This window comes from Toxotes jaculatrix, chromosome 21 (genome assembly GCF_017976425.1).
Source record: "Toxotes jaculatrix isolate fToxJac2 chromosome 21, fToxJac2.pri, whole genome shotgun sequence".
NCBI classification, from domain to species: Eukaryota; Metazoa; Chordata; class Actinopteri; family Toxotidae; genus Toxotes; species Toxotes jaculatrix.
Genome location: NC_054414.1, coordinates 6,422,901 through 6,439,814, shown reverse-complemented (window position 1 = coordinate 6,439,814; position 16,914 = coordinate 6,422,901). Strand labels below are relative to the sequence as shown.

At 42.2% G+C, this 16,914-nt stretch overlaps 1 protein-coding gene across 5 annotated transcripts; it reads left to right on the top strand.

The window, feature by feature from the left end:
* Positions 1-494: 494 nt before the first annotated feature.
* On the top strand, positions 495-16,109 carry ubtd1b (ubiquitin domain containing 1b). Of its 5 annotated transcripts, none has more exons than XR_005896611.1 (6): positions 495-1,238; positions 7,635-7,862; positions 8,059-8,216; positions 8,369-9,923; positions 14,024-14,134; positions 14,773-16,109. XR_005896611.1 is itself a non-coding variant. In XM_041066990.1 (4 exons), exons 1-4 carry the CDS (start codon positions 1,157-1,159, stop codon positions 8,636-8,638), a joined length of 738 nt encoding a protein of 245 aa, XP_040922924.1. In that variant the 5' UTR covers positions 495-1,156; the 3' UTR covers positions 8,639-13,228. The 5 variants fall into 5 exon arrangements, 1 of the variants encoding a protein (XP_040922924.1); XR_005896610.1 differs by having other exon boundaries at positions 14,021-14,134; XR_005896609.1 differs by lacking the exons at positions 14,024-14,134; positions 14,773-16,109 and having other exon boundaries at positions 8,369-8,745; positions 9,806-13,228.
* The last annotated feature ends 805 nt before the right edge of the window (positions 16,110-16,914 follow it).

Sequence of the window (16,914 nt, the reverse complement as noted above, 5' to 3'; positions counted from 1 at the left end):
TGATCTATAGATCAGAACCGCTAGCGAACAGTACAGTGTCAAATTGCGACCATGTGTGTTATGTGCACATTGCTTGGGATTAAACCGTTTGCTGAATGTTGAGATAAAAAACACAAATTCTAGTTTTTGGTGCTGCCTTCCGGTACTGTCCGAATTTCAAAACGCTGCATAGAGTACAACCCAGCAAAAGTGGAATTCTGTGTGAGAGTCCCGAAGTACACCGCCTGCTCGTTCACTGAAGCACTGCGCGTGCGTTTGTACTGTTTTTGAGTAATTTCAAATGAATTACTTCCGGTGTCATTAAAATTAATATACTAGACTGGAGCAAAGTAGCTGTGTGTAATAAGTCTCCGTTGGTATTGAACGTATTTGCAGGGTCGTCCATTCATAGTTTCCTTTCGTCCTGACGTAAGAGAACCCAACACCTGCATGCGTGCTTACGCGCAAGCGTAAAAAAGTTCGGTGGTGCTAGCTGCGCCGCTAGTCACCTTTCACCAGCGGCGAGGGAAGTAACGTTTAGGGTATTTAAAGACAAAGCTCTGGTGACAGCGTTAAAGAGCTGAAGTGGGACGGCGAGGGCTGTGGGAGGCTGTAACCACTCACCACATCGAGGAGAAACTCGTCGTGTCGGGAAATGGTCACGAGTGCGTGGAAGTTTGTGTTTACTGATGTTGTGGTAGCTAGCTGGCTGGCCCTGTTAGCTTGTTAGCGGGGAAGGTGCGCGCTGCTTGCACTGCTGGACATCAACATTTTCAACTAACCCAACTGAACAGGCAAGTTAGATAGCAGACACGTTGCTGGTTAGAGCAGTTAGTTACAGTTTGGCAGATGTTACGGGTGACTGTTAGTCCGGCTATCAAACTCTTGTAACGTTAGTGCGGGCCACGAGCTTTGAATCTTGTGGGGTCGTGTCAAACACAAGCAGCACTGATTCACAGAGAAAACGCACATCAAGCCACGACCCTGCAGATACAGCTCAGCCCAGCGCTAGCAAACATCCAGGCGACCTCCTTTTTCCCCGTTACGAATGACATACCAGGCTCGCAACTCTGGACCTGAGACCCGTCCCCCCAGTCGGACCTAGTTCATCGTCTTCCTCCGTGATGGGCCCCCTGCTCAGCTGGTGAGACGCGTGGAAACAATCTACAGTCTGACCATGGGAGGATGTGTGGGGAGATACTGGGAAGGCTGGGAGGACACACAGAGCCGAGGTTCGTCCAGGAACGGTGGACGAGGAGGTAAGACCTGTCTCTCTCTTTAAAGTGTGTGTGTGTGTGTGTGTGTGTGTGTGTGTGTGTGTAGGATGCCTCAGTAGATTTAATACATTTATAAACCGGTATTCTTGTAACACCAGTACCTGTGCATGTTATTCTAACTGGTGGCAGTGAAAAATCACTCAGGGAGACATCTTTTTCCAGTTCAGTGTTAACCACTGCTGAGACCACAATAACCACTTATGCATTTCTCTATACTAAGTATAAACACACCCCATGAACACTAAAGTACAGAAAAATCACGAAAACATGATTAATTAGAGGTGGTTGAGCCTCACTCTCTCGAGATGTATTCCTCTCCTGCATCTCAAGTGACCACCTGTGCTTGGGTTTCACCTCTCACCTTGCTCAGCTTTGTTTTTCTGTGGGGAAGCTGTCTGCTTGTAAACACAGTAAAATACACTTTAGCGCAAAGATGTGGCTAAAGAAAACAGGACTAGTTGGTGCATCGCTCTCTGGGAGGTCTCTGTTGGGGTCAGGGAGGGATTTGCATTCACAAGGCACTATGTATCCCATCACATAAAAGTGCAAATCATGTGCCTTTACTAGTGTGGACATACAAAGGTTTAGCTCATGTGTGTTGATTAGATAATGATCATATTGTGTAGTTACAAATACTGAAGTGCCTGCTATGAGAACTTGCACAACTGCAAATAAAGGGGAAGGATGCTGACGTGTACCACTTCACCAGCATTTTGGTCAGGCGGCCTGATTGCTGGAGATGCATTCTTAGTTTGAAGTTTAAATTTAGTGCAGTTACACTTCACTTGTATGCTGACTGGACACAGCTTACATGTTAAGGCCAGTGTACATTGTGTTTACCCCCTCAATACACCAGCCTGAACACGCACACAGAATGTGGTGTAACTCCCTTGTGGGATTTAAGTTTAGCACCTAGGCAAACTGTGCCATCCCAGACCCACTCCTATCATTGATTATAGCCAAACTCACCGACACTACACCCACATTTGCCTGACATTGCACCTACAACAAGGCCGACAATTTATTTTTTCACCCACCAATTTCAAGGCTTACTTTTAATCCCACAACAGCAAGCCTCTTGGGTCAGCTGCTGTCTTAAAAGTAGCCCTGTGAACGTCACACTTCAGTGCAGTTAAGGATCAAGCAGGATGTTGTGGTTACTGTAACCAACCAGTAAAGTAGAGGAGGTTACATTGATTCCCGAAGTTGCTGGTATGCCGATTATTCACGTCGGAGACCTGAGTTCATGTCCATTACCTTCCCGGAAGATAACATTCTTCCAAAGATAAACACTGGCAAACTGCCACGTTTTGTTCTTTTACACTTGTCTTTGATAATGACGGATGGAATTTGGATTGCTGGTTCAACACTTAGCAAGAGTAAATGTTATATTTACAACCAGACTAAACTGAATGACGCAGGCGCCGCACCGCTGAATTGGCAGACAGTCTGAATTTCTGCATAGTTTCGACCCCAGACACCAATGTCAGTGATATTCAGCATGACCTTTTATGACAGATGGTGTGACGCTGGAAAATGCTTACTGTTTATTGGATGATTAAAGGCTTTGCAGACTTGCAGGTTTATGAATGTTGTTATAAGCTCACCTAGGATGGGAAAAGACCATCGGCTGCCTGCCAGGGTGTGGTAAAAATCTGTGCTCAAGTTTGTCAGTCCAGCAATTAACCTATATGTTATTTTACTTAAGGGCAAAATGGTGAAAAGACAGTGGTTTGTCAATCTGAGACTTATTTGAATTTCAGCATATCTGACTCAATAATGGTCCCTTTACAGTGACTATTTAGGAATCTTAGTGTCTGTTATTCGTTTGGATACAGGTTCTGTCCCCTTTGTTTCCACTTTTTTTCCCAGCAGGAACTGTCTCTACATCAGAAAAACAGGATGTTTTCAAGATGGATTCCAGCTTTCAGGGAACAAAGGGGACTTTTTTGAACCCTAGCTACATGGGTATATCCCAGAAGGGGCATCAGATATAGATTTCTATAGCAGAACATGACCTTTAAAATAAGTTTTCTTACTTTGCTACAAGCCAAAGTGGCCGATGGACAGACTATTTAAAGTCAAAGCCATCACAGCTGAGATTCCCTAGGGTTTGGCGGTGGTTCATGGTAATTTCCCACCCTGATTGGTATCAACAGACACTCCCTGCTAGATCAGGCTCTGATCATAAAGAACAAGTCACATCATGTCCTGCTGTGTCATTGGCTGGCTCCTCTAACAGGACTGAATCAACTCTGCTTGACACACCCTCATACAGACAGCCATGTGAGAGGAAGAGGTCAGGTACAATAGAGGGCTAATGTGGTATCTCTCCATTTTTCAAAGTTGTGATGATTCCTCTCAGTCCTCTCCGTGAAGTAAAGATTTTGTGCTTATTGTCTTTGGATGAAATAGCTGTGTGATTTGTGTAGAATTGTAATGTGTAGGTTTTGCGTCACATCCCCTGAGGGATAAAAAGCCTCATTTGCATCCTCAAGGCTGAACTAAACTCTGGTAGAAAGAGGTTGGACACCATGTCCACTGTGTTTGAAAAGCTAAGATGTAAGATGTATATGTTGTTAGAGGGGGAATAGTAGTAAGTTAAAATTTGGGGCACTGTGTTCATGCAGGAAGATTAAGAGGTGTTTTTGGGTGCAGTCACGTCAGAAATCAGTGACAGGATAAATTTAATTTGCTCTTGGTCTGCTGAGTAACATTATAGAGGCGTGGAGACTGACTTTATCTTTAGCTGCAGAAACACAAAAGCACCGCTGTGGTGATAAAATGACCAGCTACAAGGACGAGACTGCATGTGGAAATGTATGTGTGTGAGTGTGTTCTTGTGTGTCCAGAGGAAATACAGTCATTCATAGATTCTGTCTGTGTCCGGTTAAAGAATGCACTTCCCATCAATCCTCTTTTGTGCTCGACTGCATGTTCACAGATGTCTGCTGTTAAAGAGGAACACAGAAAACACCCCACATTCATTATTTGCCTCATGTCAGGGGAATGTGAGAGGCTGTTAAATCTGTTTACAGGGCCAAAGCAACATTACGTGTTATCGTTCTTTTCCCAGAAACAGGTGATCCTTAAGCAACAACTGACCGTGAGCCCCAGATGGCTGTCGGCTGCATTGTTTTTGTTTTGTATCCTGACATAAAGCACTAAGAAGCCTTACAGATGATCCTTATACCTTGTTTTTGATGTATTTCATTAACATTCATAAATACAACACGCTTCACTGTAGCCCCATCACCTGTTTGATACAACATCACTTCCTTATATTACTACCTACTTTTCATACACACTCTGCAGCATGCCACTCTGATTTCCATAAAATCTTACCTTTTTTAAAAAATGTTTTTCTACCACTCGAGGCCTCTAAACATGGCGCAGTTTGTGCATTACATTGTTTGGCTTTTTAAATACAGATTTTTGGCATGTATTTGTATTCATTATATTCTTTTGTATAGAATTTAGCTCACTTTTTACCATCTACAGGGAATCCCTATCACAGGAGGGCACAATGAAAACGTGACAGAGGCATACTACGGCAAGAAAGTCCCTAAGCTCTCCTGCTCACATGTGCCTGTGCTAACTGTGCAGCATGTCAGCTCTTCAGAGAATATCCTCTGTAGATATCAGAGAATGTGTTAGTAAGAGATAACCAGTCTGAGTCCCCGGTCAGCCCTCTCTATAGGAAAGGGAGTCGCTACAACTCTACTGCTACAAGTCTATTATTCTGACTACTCAAATTATATCAGACGACAGATGATATTGTGGTAGTCGGTATACAGTATTTTAAGACATTCATCAACGCGACATTGTGCGTGTAAATAGAGAAAGGAAGCAGTAATTAATCATAAATTGTAAATGAAACTGCTTGTACCAAACTACATAGAATATGAGACAGTTTAATACATACACAGCAACATGAACAAGCATTTAGCTGTCAGCCATAAGCTTGCAACAGGTTGAACTACTAAAAATAAAAACAGCTTAAAGTTTCGATTCCCGCCATAAAAGAAGGCGTCACACCTGCCTCTGTTTTGCAACATACATTGGGTGGAACGAGTCCCTCCAACCTCAAAGACAACCTCTACATCCTTCCTTAAGGATGGGATTATTTTCTTTTTACAGCAGGTAAACAGTTTTTCTTTGAATTATTTGACCATGAACTGATATTTCTCAGAAACTCTCCAGTGGAACTCAGACACTATAGATAATTACAGTTAATTGTGTATTCTTGCATCAGGAACAGGGATAGCCACCTTGTATTTGTTCTGTGTGAGCCTACATTTGGATGTGTCTTACATTGTAATATCACCAAATTATCAGATCCTGTGTCAGCACATGTCCACTCTACTATGTGAGTGATGGTGAGGAAGCCCCTGTGCTTCACTAGGGATTCACTCTGCTCCAAGTGCTAATCCTACACCATTCCACGTCCTTCAAATTACTCCTCCTAAGCCGCCTGCACTATAAATAATTAGTTTGAAAGAAAGGCAACCTCTTGGATGTGTGCTGTCTCTACCATACTCTTCTCCATTTTCCATCACAGTGCTCCTCAGTGACTGGCATCTCTGCCCCTCAGGCATCCGTAAAAGTAAGCTTAGGCCTGTTTAATACTTGAGTTTAGAGGGTACTGAAAGTGCTTTTTGACAACATAAACTGAAGTTGCTGACAGCTGGCACTCATTTAAAAAAAAGAAAAAAACATCTACGAGAACAACATCACAGCCTGTTCTGTTAAAGGAAGTGTCACACACTAACAACAAGACAAAACTAGTGTGCCAAATCATTGGGAGATGCATTGTTGGCTTGTAACCATAGCTGGCAGAAATGCTAGTGAATTTTCAGATGAGGTCAGACGTGTTACTTTCCTGATCTACTTAAATAAGCGGCTCTCCTGGCCTAGTTGTGCTTTGTGTTACTCCTGAATGGTGGGAAACACAGGTAAGGTTACATACACAGATATAGGCTACACATGCTTCATGCATATTGCAAACTCTGAATGACCTCCTAATTTTAGATTCGGGTGACATAGTCGGGTGGGGTGCGATGTTCTCTTTCTCTGGTGACGGCTAGCATTTCTCTCTGCTGGCAGCTCTGTTTATGACTGCAAAGAGACGAAAGCACTGGATATGAATTATAAGGGAACATCATGTTGTTTATTAACCAATCTGCCTATTCTCTGCATTCTCTGACATGCATTCACACATTTGAGATTCACCCAAATCTTTCTGCAGTTTACCTAACGGTAAGAAGATGAGCATTGTACATGTAGACAACAAGTAAAACGGTAGTAAATACAACACTTAAAGGTGCCCTGTGAAGTTTTTGACCACTAGTACTGCTATTGAACAGCTTCTCAAAGAGTGAAGCAAATATTTGTTCCACCTCGGATACAGACGGTGCATTTTTTGGTGACAAACACTAAACATAACTTTTGTTTACGAGGAAACTCCACAGGACACCTTTATAATGATTTGTTGCGATGTACACCTGTGTTGGTGCCTTCAGGCTCCAGTTACTGATGTTGGAGTTTTGTGTTTTTCATGACGATGTTCATATTAGTAAAGTTACTTCTGAGTTATGAGTGTGAAGCATCTGTTTTCAAATGTATGCATTATAAAAGCAGACATTTGTCAAATTAATATCGGTAACAATCGATGTATATAAAAAAATTCAATCCATCTCCTATTATTGGTGAAATGTAAACATCTTAGCATCACTGCACCAACACACAGACTTGTATTTAGATTAGTTTGTTTTTACACTCTGTACGTTTCTGTTTGTCAGTTAGCGCCACTGACCCTCATTTGCAGTGTAATTGTAGAGCTTAAATCACTATGTCCATGTTTTATACCCAGTCCTCTATGTTGCTGTCCCCTCCTTTCTGTTTCAACCCCTGTCGTGCAAATCAACCTGCTAATAGCAGCAAGCTTGTTTCTGTGTTTTGCTTTATATGTTTGCACAGTCAGACCTCTCAAGGTTTATTCATTTAAAGTGCTATAACACATGTTCTTAAAGAAGGTAGTACAGTGGGTCCACAGCTAAATTCATTGTGCTGATGTTAAGCACAATTCTGGTGCCTCTAACCAGCAGTAACCATTTAAATCAGCGGAAATCTCACAAGCTATTCTCTCTGACAAAATACTTGCAAACAGCGTTTCAGAGACTATCACGAAATACACTTCAGTGGGACAACTTGCAGACAAATGAGCATCAGATATTTGTCCCCAAGTGTTTCCAAATCTGAGTATCATACTTAGTGGACTGCTTCAGACGTGCTGTGATGTACCCTGACCTAAACAGCTGATAGATATTTTTTCCTCTACCTGTAACAATCCTCTGTGGCTTTTCCTTTTTGTTACAGGACGTAATGAGCCTCTAAAGAAAGATCGTCCCAAGTGGAAGAGCGACTACCCGATGACGGAGGGCCAGCTACGGAGCAAGAGGGATGAGTTCTGGGACACAGCACCAGCCTTTGAGGGCCGTAAGGAGATCTGGGACGCCCTGAAAGCCGCCGCTGTGGCACTGGAGTGTAACGACCACGAGCTGGCCCAGGCTATAGTGGACGGAGCCAGTATCACACTGCCACATGGTGAGAACAGAATATACACAGTACAGAAAAAAACACAGATGCACAGAAAGTCAGTGAAATACAGACCAAAAGTGTGAGACCACGTGGAGGTCTTTAGACAACATGTGCACAGAATAACCCACAGAACATTATTTTTTAATTTGACGTTAGATTGACGTAACAGCTTGCGTGCTTTTCCTCGACACCCCCCCTCCAGGTACCCTCACAGAGTGTTACGATGAACTCGGGAACCGCTACCAGCTGCCCGTCTACTGCCTGGCTCCACCTGTCAACCTCATCTCAGAGCGCAGTGACGAGGACCCAAGCGACAGCCCCGAACCCCCTGTAGCACCCAAGAAGGAATTCCAGCTCAAGGTACCACAACAAGCTCCTCCCTCGAGCTGAAGCTCCTAACTTACTGTTTCGAAATTGAAAGCAGTTCTGGTGACTTCAAACAGTAAATGGAATAAGTTTATGTTTATCTGTGAAAGACAAATTTCACCTGCGTTCCGCTGTCCCCCCTGTAGGTACGACTGTCCTCGGGTAAGGACCTGCGCCTCAGTGCCAGCATGGCTGACACCATAGGGCAGCTTAAGAAGCAGCTTCAGGCCCAAGAGGACATCGACGCCACCCATCAGCGCTGGTTCTTCTCTGGCAAGTTGCTGACGGACAAGACGCGGCTGCAAGACACCAAGATCCAGAAGGACTTTGTCATCCAGGTCATCGTCAACCCGCAGGCCCTTCGAGCCCCGAAGCCATCACCCACCACCACTGCCTCCTCGCCGTCGTCTGAATAGCTGAGAACAAAGAGGACAGCTGAAGGGACGATGCAGTGGGTGGCCGACACTAAAAAGGACCAGCGGTGCCTCCTAATGCTGGATTGAAATAAAACTGAAGTGCAGAGGTACAAAACCACATGAGGGAGAAACTCTAAAGTGCTGCTTTCATCTACCATGTGTCATTGTATTTTTTTGGGGGGGTGGGGGTTGTTCTTAAAGTGAATCCAGTCACCACACTAACTCTGGAGATCCTCTTCTCTTGCCTCTTTGAACTATTTCACATTAAAGCAAACAGAACTTACGCTGACGAGCAGCCTTTTCGACCACATACAAAAACGTGCATGTCATGCTGCACATGCAAAGACTCTGCCTCTGCCCTTTTTGTCTGCACTAATGGTAACTAAGTGCCAATGGAAGGAAAGCAGACGTGTTTGTTGGTTCTAAAGCACATTTCTACAAGGACGCCGATGGACTCTGCAGTGCAGTCCTCTACTCCTCCACAGGGCAGAGAGCGTGATACCGAACATTTCTTGTTTCCCCCTTTTTCTTTTCTTTTTTGGGGGAAATAATGTAATCTGAGCTTTTTTGCACATTTGAAGATTATTACTATCGTGGTAGTTTGTGTGCCTTCTACATGAAACAAAAAAGGGTCAACGTCCTGAAAGATGCTAGTTTTACCACTAGGCTACGCCTTCTGTATTTTTTTAGATTCAGGACTTCTTAGACAGACCCAAGCTATAACTGCTGCCTTTTTTAAAATTATTTCACAAATCTTGGCGACAAAACATGGTGTGTGGGTGCTGGCGTGTGTGTGTGTGTCTGTGTGTATGTTTGGGCAAAAGGATTATGTATTTGACCCATATAACATTTCAGTGTAACGTAGCCTATAGAGACAAGACTGTTTCCCTGGTGTACAAGTCATAGCTTTGCAGTCAATCATATCATATTGTCTAGGGAAATAGAAATTCCCATGCAAAAATAATGATCTTAAAAGCTACGTCATCGACCACTTAATGACCCCCAGACCAGTAGGGGGCAGCAACAGAGCCCTGATATAATCAGTTCAGTTCCTTAGGGCTCTTTTTTTCTTTTTAAACCACCTGATGAATGTAAATCCAGTATTCACTCGCCTTTTATCCTCAATGCAGTCCACTAATTTCTCAAATATTTGACTTCCTTCACCAGCGTACAGATGACCAGATAGAGCTGGGTTGCTGGAAATGGCTGCCTGCGGGTTTTATATGTGGGGTTGGTGAGAGCTGTCAGGAGCTGACGATACGGAGCAGTGAACCAAAACAATGAGGTAAAAAGCAGATTTGAGTGTCGATTCTCAGTGGATCCAGCAGCGCTAACAACCTCTTTACTTTACAGGGAGTTGTTTGTTTTTGTGTGTTTGTTCATTAAAAACAAAAGTAGGTTATTCAAAGGGCCACTACACTGATGTCATACATACGCAACATGGTTAGCACTACTTTGCCAGAGAAAATAAGCCTAATAACGTCATTGTGTTGTCATCAGGGTTATCTCAGCTTCGGCATGGAGATTAGGTGTTCATGCAAAAAGCCTGTGGTACAAACTGAAAGTGATGAACTTGAAAGTTGTGGGTGTTTTAACGTAGGAGTCAGTATTTGTGAAGCTTGACCCCACGTCAGGATAACTCTTGATAGCTAATGATCTTAAAGGCAGTTTAACATAGCTGAAATCATAATTTCATAGATTTGCTTGGAAAGAGTTGAAACAAGTTTGTCATTTTATATATGTTATGACTTTTTTTTCAGTTGACACTATACTTAACTTTTGTTTTAATCTCTCACTAAGTCAATAAACACATTCAGAGTCTTTCCACAAGCTATTTTGCTTGACTGTTAAAAATGTCTCTAACTAAGCAGTAGGGTCCTGTCTTTTTCCTTTATATAGTCGTATGGAGACACATGTTAATGTTTGCACCGTGACTCTGACTGATCACTGATGTACAGCATAGATAAATGTTATGAATGGGGAAAAGAACCTCCAGCTTTGCCACCAACCACAGTGGCTGCCAAACGACAAACATGTCAGCCTCAAACAAAATTGCCCTGAAATTATACTGGCTGCTCATGGCTGAAGTAGCATTAGGCCTGACAGTCTGATTGGTAAAAACACATTAAAACACTGTGGCTACATTCACACCACAGCTCAAATTGCACAGTTTACCCTTTTCTAATTTTAAGCCTTGCAGTGTCAGAAACTTACTGTTTTTTCAGGCACATTAAATTTTCTATCCATACAGAAAATTCAGGTTGCCTGACACCTTGAAGTTTGGTGCCTGAATTTCTTCTGCAACTTGAGTTTTTGACTTCTCTTGAACTTTTAGACCTGCAATCCGACCTACTCCGCTTCTGTGTCACTTCCAGGTCGTGTTGGTGTCAAATATGGGTTATAGCTCAGAATAGATATGAAGGCAGTTCAACGTTTGAGAATCGAGACCTGCTTTGTGCCACTCGTGGTCGAATTCTCCCCAGGACTCATTGTTTTCATTCACTGCTCCTGTCGCACAGCTCTCACTGCAACAGTATCATCACTGAGGAAATGAAACTGAACCATCAGTTTGAAACCTAACTGAGCCACACCCTGACATATTAAGAAATTATTTTATCTTTAAGTAAATTTCATTTTTAATGTTTTTTTTCTCTACAATTTCAAACTTCATCACTTCATCAAAATCCCCCCCCCCCCCCCCCACCACCTTTTTTTTTTTTTTTAATTTCCAGGACATTTTTTTTCCCCTCTACCAATGGTTCTTTTGGGGATTTAATAGTTTTATGCAAACTTGAATAAGCATTTTTGTGTGCAATACAAATGACATAGACCTCATATCTTTTTTTTTTTTGTTTGTTTGTTTGTTTCTGAATACAGATCTCTTAGAACACCAGCTATGAGTATTGTTAAAGTTATGTCAAACTACAGGTACAATCCTGCTACAATCTGACGCCTGTGTCAACTGTATCACATGTTCATGTTTGTCACTTTGAGATGTATTCTAGTCTAGTGTTACCTTGACTGTTCAGATGGGCTTTCAGCGTTCACAGACAAAATATCTAAACATTAAAAAAAAAGTCTACACGAATTTTCTTCCCCGGTGTCCGCTTAGCATTCTGCCCTCCACTCCTCAGCTGTGCAGGTTAGGCTGTCATTGAGCCTCAGGGTGGGGAAGAGCTCTGCTGACAACTTTATCGATAGCATCTCCTGTTACAGCGCCCTCGCTGAAGTGAGCCATGGGTGGGGTTTTGTCCTCACGTCTGTCCCTGTGCTTATCCTGAGTTTCCCCTCTTTTTAAAATGTAACAGTGAGCAGAGGTGTTGTCTCTTGGCTCAAGGAACTTTAAGGTGTCCCTCAGGTTGTAAACGTTAGACAACTCTTGGAGGAACCTCCTCATATTGTGCTGTATCAATTACCAAATCAGTCTCTTTTCCAACAGCAGTTCAGTACAGTGTCACATATGAACTGACACTCTCACAGCTTAGGAGGGGTCTCTGTTTTAAAAGAAGGGCACACAAATGCTGATACGGCGTTCCCAGATAAAAGTGCAATGAAATGGATGACATTTTTTTGTTTTTAAACTGCGTTTAGATACAGGGAATTGTCTTTTTTTTTCAAAACCTACCATGATAAACCAGTAAAAAACGTAGCAAAGGTTAATCTATAGTAGAAGTAAATGTGTATGTTTCCTCATTCTCCAACGCAGATGTTTGGCCTTGTCACAGTGGGAAAAGCAAAGGTTGTTACTAATAAAATCAACGATGGCTGTGAAGTGTCCCAGTGAGTCATGTGCGCTGACATGCACAATACCTGGACTCGGAAACTAAAGCATCTAAACATAATTCAGCCATCATTCATTTTATTATTTATAATTGTGCTTTTCTTACTGTGATTTAAAAAAAAAAAAAAAAATGAAGTAAACAATGCCTGTGATCCTGTCTGGTTGGACTTAGACAGTCCTACTCTTAACAGGTGCCACAGAATTAACATGAGTGAGATGTTAATTACACAGAGTTTGTCCCACATGGTCCTGGTCTTCTCCACGGTCTTTTCTTTATTAACAGATGTCTTCAGTGTGCTCCAGTCTTAAATGCTGTTTTCCACAGTCAGGAACAATGCAAATGGACATTGATCATCACAACAATCGCGATGCAACACTTACTGTTTTGCACTCATTCGTATCTATGTGAATTTCTACACATTTGAACACATGTAAAGCTCGACTTAGACAAAAAAATATATCAGGATGTCAGCACGACGCCATGCACTTATATGTAAATCATACACAGATGAAATTAAAGTGCTTATGAAGTCTAAGTTTATTAAGCTGGTTATACAGTAAAAGCCATATCAGGCCAGAAATATTTATTTTACACTTTTAACAGAAAAATAACACTTCATACTTCATCGCTATCCTCTCCTTTAAGAACTCAAATTCCCAAAAGACACTGCAGTTAGACCAAGTTTCCTCATTGTTTTGACACATTAACAGCCATGAGAAAGAAACTGTTTTTTTCAGATTGTCTATACCACCTAGATATGTGTAAAAAAAAAAAAAAAAACAAATCAGTATATTTAGTCAGAGAAAAATGAAGTCCCTATATGGACAATTCTTGATGATGAATGACACCCACCCATTTATTTTACTACTTTACTACTTGGCGTGTTCATTTATATGCTGGTTTCATTTTAAATCATGTTGTTAAACTGTGGAATTAAATCAAACTATTGTAGAAATAAAGATTTTCTGCTGTTTTCTGCTTGAACCCTCGAATGAGTGAAATCAGAAGGGTTAGAATTAAGCTACAATGTGATTTAAAATGGAAAAATCTGCCCCAGTTTATGTTTATGCAGCAAGTCCTGATTTATCATTACCACAAGATGGAGCTCTGCTCTTCTGCAAACACTCCAGTGAACTGAGGGCTTCTTGGGCAGTGGTAGGAATGAATATGAACACACACAGCCTTGTTTGTTTTAGCCTCTAACATATTCGGACATGAAACAGATGACAGTGTTCCTTGAAAGCAGCATTTCTCAATATAGACGGTTCAAAAATGGACTATGGAAAAGTTTATGCTTTTGCATTTTTTGCAGCGGGCAATGAGATCAAAAAAGTTACTTCTAATTTTAGATTGTCAATTTTTGTGCCCACTCTCGTTTAACATTTCTTATATCTACTTCATGAAATCATTTCCTACATTTCTCAGAACTCCTCTTGACAACTCTCATGTGAGGGTGTGAACATAGTTGCAATCAAAGGTGTCTTTATGTGCATATAAATGGTTTCTGTGTGAAAGTGTTCAGCTGTGGGCTACTGTACATGTTGTGTACTCATACAGAGTTCGACAATCCTCAGCTATGTCTCTGCACTGTGTTTCCCAGCAGCCATCTGTCAGTCACACAGCATGAGAGGGAAGGCAATGGGACGGTCTTTCTGGAATTTTCTTTTGAAGAACTTGAGGTCCTGTAGGTGGCGCCCTCTGCTTCGGAACCGTGGTGAGCATCTGTGGTTATGATAATCTGTTAATCTGTTAATAACAAACACACCATCATTTCCTGTCTGAAAGGCAGGAATTAGACACCAGCTACATATTTTGTCATAGTAAATAGATGATAGAGCCATGGTCTTACTGGTACTTCATGTGAAAATCCTGCCCATTATTACTGTATTGCTGCACATCTTACTGCAGCTACCATCATCCTCCATCCAGTACATGGAAAGGGAAAGTTTTTAAGCAGTGCAACTCTGCCTGCTCTTTCAGTTTCTGCAAATACAGTCAACACAGGGTCTCCGGAGGTTTGTGGTGCACCGGGCCTGGAAAAAGCCCCTATTGACGGTGGAATTTCACAGGGAGCGCTGTTTGTGGTCGCTCGCCCAGTCAGCCTTATTCCAAATTCTGTCCCCCCCCCCCCCCCCCCCCCCCCCCCCCACCCACCCACAGTCCCAGGATGACCCTGACGCCACAGCAGAGAGTTTAGAGGGTTTGGACGGAGGGTCATGCCTAAGGGATCATAACAGTGTCCCAGGCTTTTGATTTTAATTTGACTTTGGATCTCAGTCAAGCTGTTTTATGAGACATCCACATTGTAATGTGAATTTCTGATTTTCTTTCTTGTCTCTTTTCTGCATGCAGCAAAGCCACTAAAGTGGACACCATAAAGTTTAACAGTAATCCTCCCCAATGAACTGTGAAGTCATGACTGAAATTGGATGCGATTACTTTTTACATACAGTGGCACATCAACTGGTACAGTGAGGCCAATTTCTCTATTTCCATTTTCGTTAGGGTTAGGGTTGGCCAAGTGAAATTCTGTTCTCAGTATGTTGGACTGTCTGCCCCACAGGAAGTGGTCAATCAAAATGGAGAGAAACTGTCCAGAGGAAGCTGGAGTCTCCAGCAGATTTCACTTACACCTCACCAGACAATAAGCAGTATGTTGTTTCATAGTTGGAAATTCCCAATTTATAGGCTGCAATTACAACTTCTGTGGGTTCTATCCCTTCTTACCCACATAAACTAACAGTAAAGCTAATGGTCAGTATAAGTATTTGCTAGTTAGCACAAAAGTTAGCCTGTCTGTCTTTCATGGTTTACATAACTCTAACCTTTCACTTTTCAAGTTGTAATTGTGTGTGATTAGCATATTGTAGACGATAATTTTATGTTTGTCACCACAGTTACAGTACAATTACCCTCTGATCCTGAGTTGGAAGGAGTTAAAAAAAAACATATTGGATGTCTGCAGATTGACCCTCATGGACAGTTTGCCACATAAGTGTGTTTTAATAGATTGTAAAAAAGGTTGGTTGTGCTGTGTACTGTTACATTTATAGCACCAGCAACAGATAGCTGCGGTTCGGAAAGAATATAGTCCTGTGAAATCTTGACAGTCTCCAACTTGGAGCGCTTGCTTAAATTTTTCCCAGTAGTAGTAGTGGAATTTCCTATTATCCAGCATCCCAGACAAGCACCAAATGAAAAATAAAGTTACTTTACTGAAGGTAAGGCTTGATTCCTGAGTGATGAAAAGCTCTTGGTGCCAAGCATGCAACCGTGACCTGTCTGAGTTCAAAGCCACAGCTCAAATTTCAACTTATTTCCTGCCTTTACTCACTCTTTTCCATCAACAATGATTTACCAGCTTTTATCGTTTGGGGAGATATTTGCTTTGTTTTTCCCTCATCACATCTGTATCATCATCACATTCCATTAACAAATATTCTTTGTTTCATAGCAGCAGTAAACAGCTCTGACTTGGAAAGTTTTCTTGGATATCTTGATTGTGTTTGCACTGGGAACACAAATTTACTCTCCCATTTACCCTCCCCTCCACAGCCACTGGCTTGCTTTTTAACAGAACCCACCATTATTTCTATGGCTGATCCCTTCCAATGTAATGTGTGCTTGATGTTAGTGAACCTACAGTAATCTGCTGCACTAACTTACAGGAACTGGAGGTCATTCATGTGTCATGAGTATGTTTATGAGAGGAGTGTGTGTGCTTTCTGTGGAATAAATACAGGGGATTGTTATGCAAAGCAGACGTTTGTCCAGAATAACAGAGCACTCTCACCAGAATAGATGAAGCAGTAAAATCCTCTCAGCACAGAGCTTGTGTGGCTGGTGTTTGTGTGTGTGTGTGTGTGTGTGTGTGTGTGTGTGTGTGTGTGTGTGTGTGTGTGTGTGTGTGTGTGTGTGTGTGTGTGTTTGCATGCATAAGTGTGCTCGTAGGGCTAGTTATGTTGGCTTTAAAGCTAATCCCTGGACTCCTGCTCTCACCGGACTCTCATCCACTTACCTAACGCTCACCTGGCGCACACCTAAACCTCACCTAATACTATGCTATGTATGTGAGTCACCTAATACCTTTTACTGTAAACTATAACTGTGAACCTGGTCACCCCATGGCCTGACAGACCACGTCACAGTGCCCACTGGGAGCAGAGCCAATGGGAAGTGTCACAAGACGAGGCAGGTTTCCAAAGCTTAGCATGACGGGAAGGTGTGTGTGTGTGTGTGTTTGTGTCTGTGTGTTTGTGTCTGTGTGTCTGGGGGGTGGTGTTTGACATGTTAAAGACAATGTAGAGCAAGAAACAAACCTGAAACTTGAAACAGTCATTTCCAATCATAGTGTCAGACTTTGTAAAACATTAATTGAATTTAAAGTGAGAGCGGCTGTTCATGATCGCTTTACTTTTCAGAAATGCCATGCCACCTACTGTATAATACCTCCAACCCTGAGGTCACATTTATTATGACATCAGTTTGTAATTT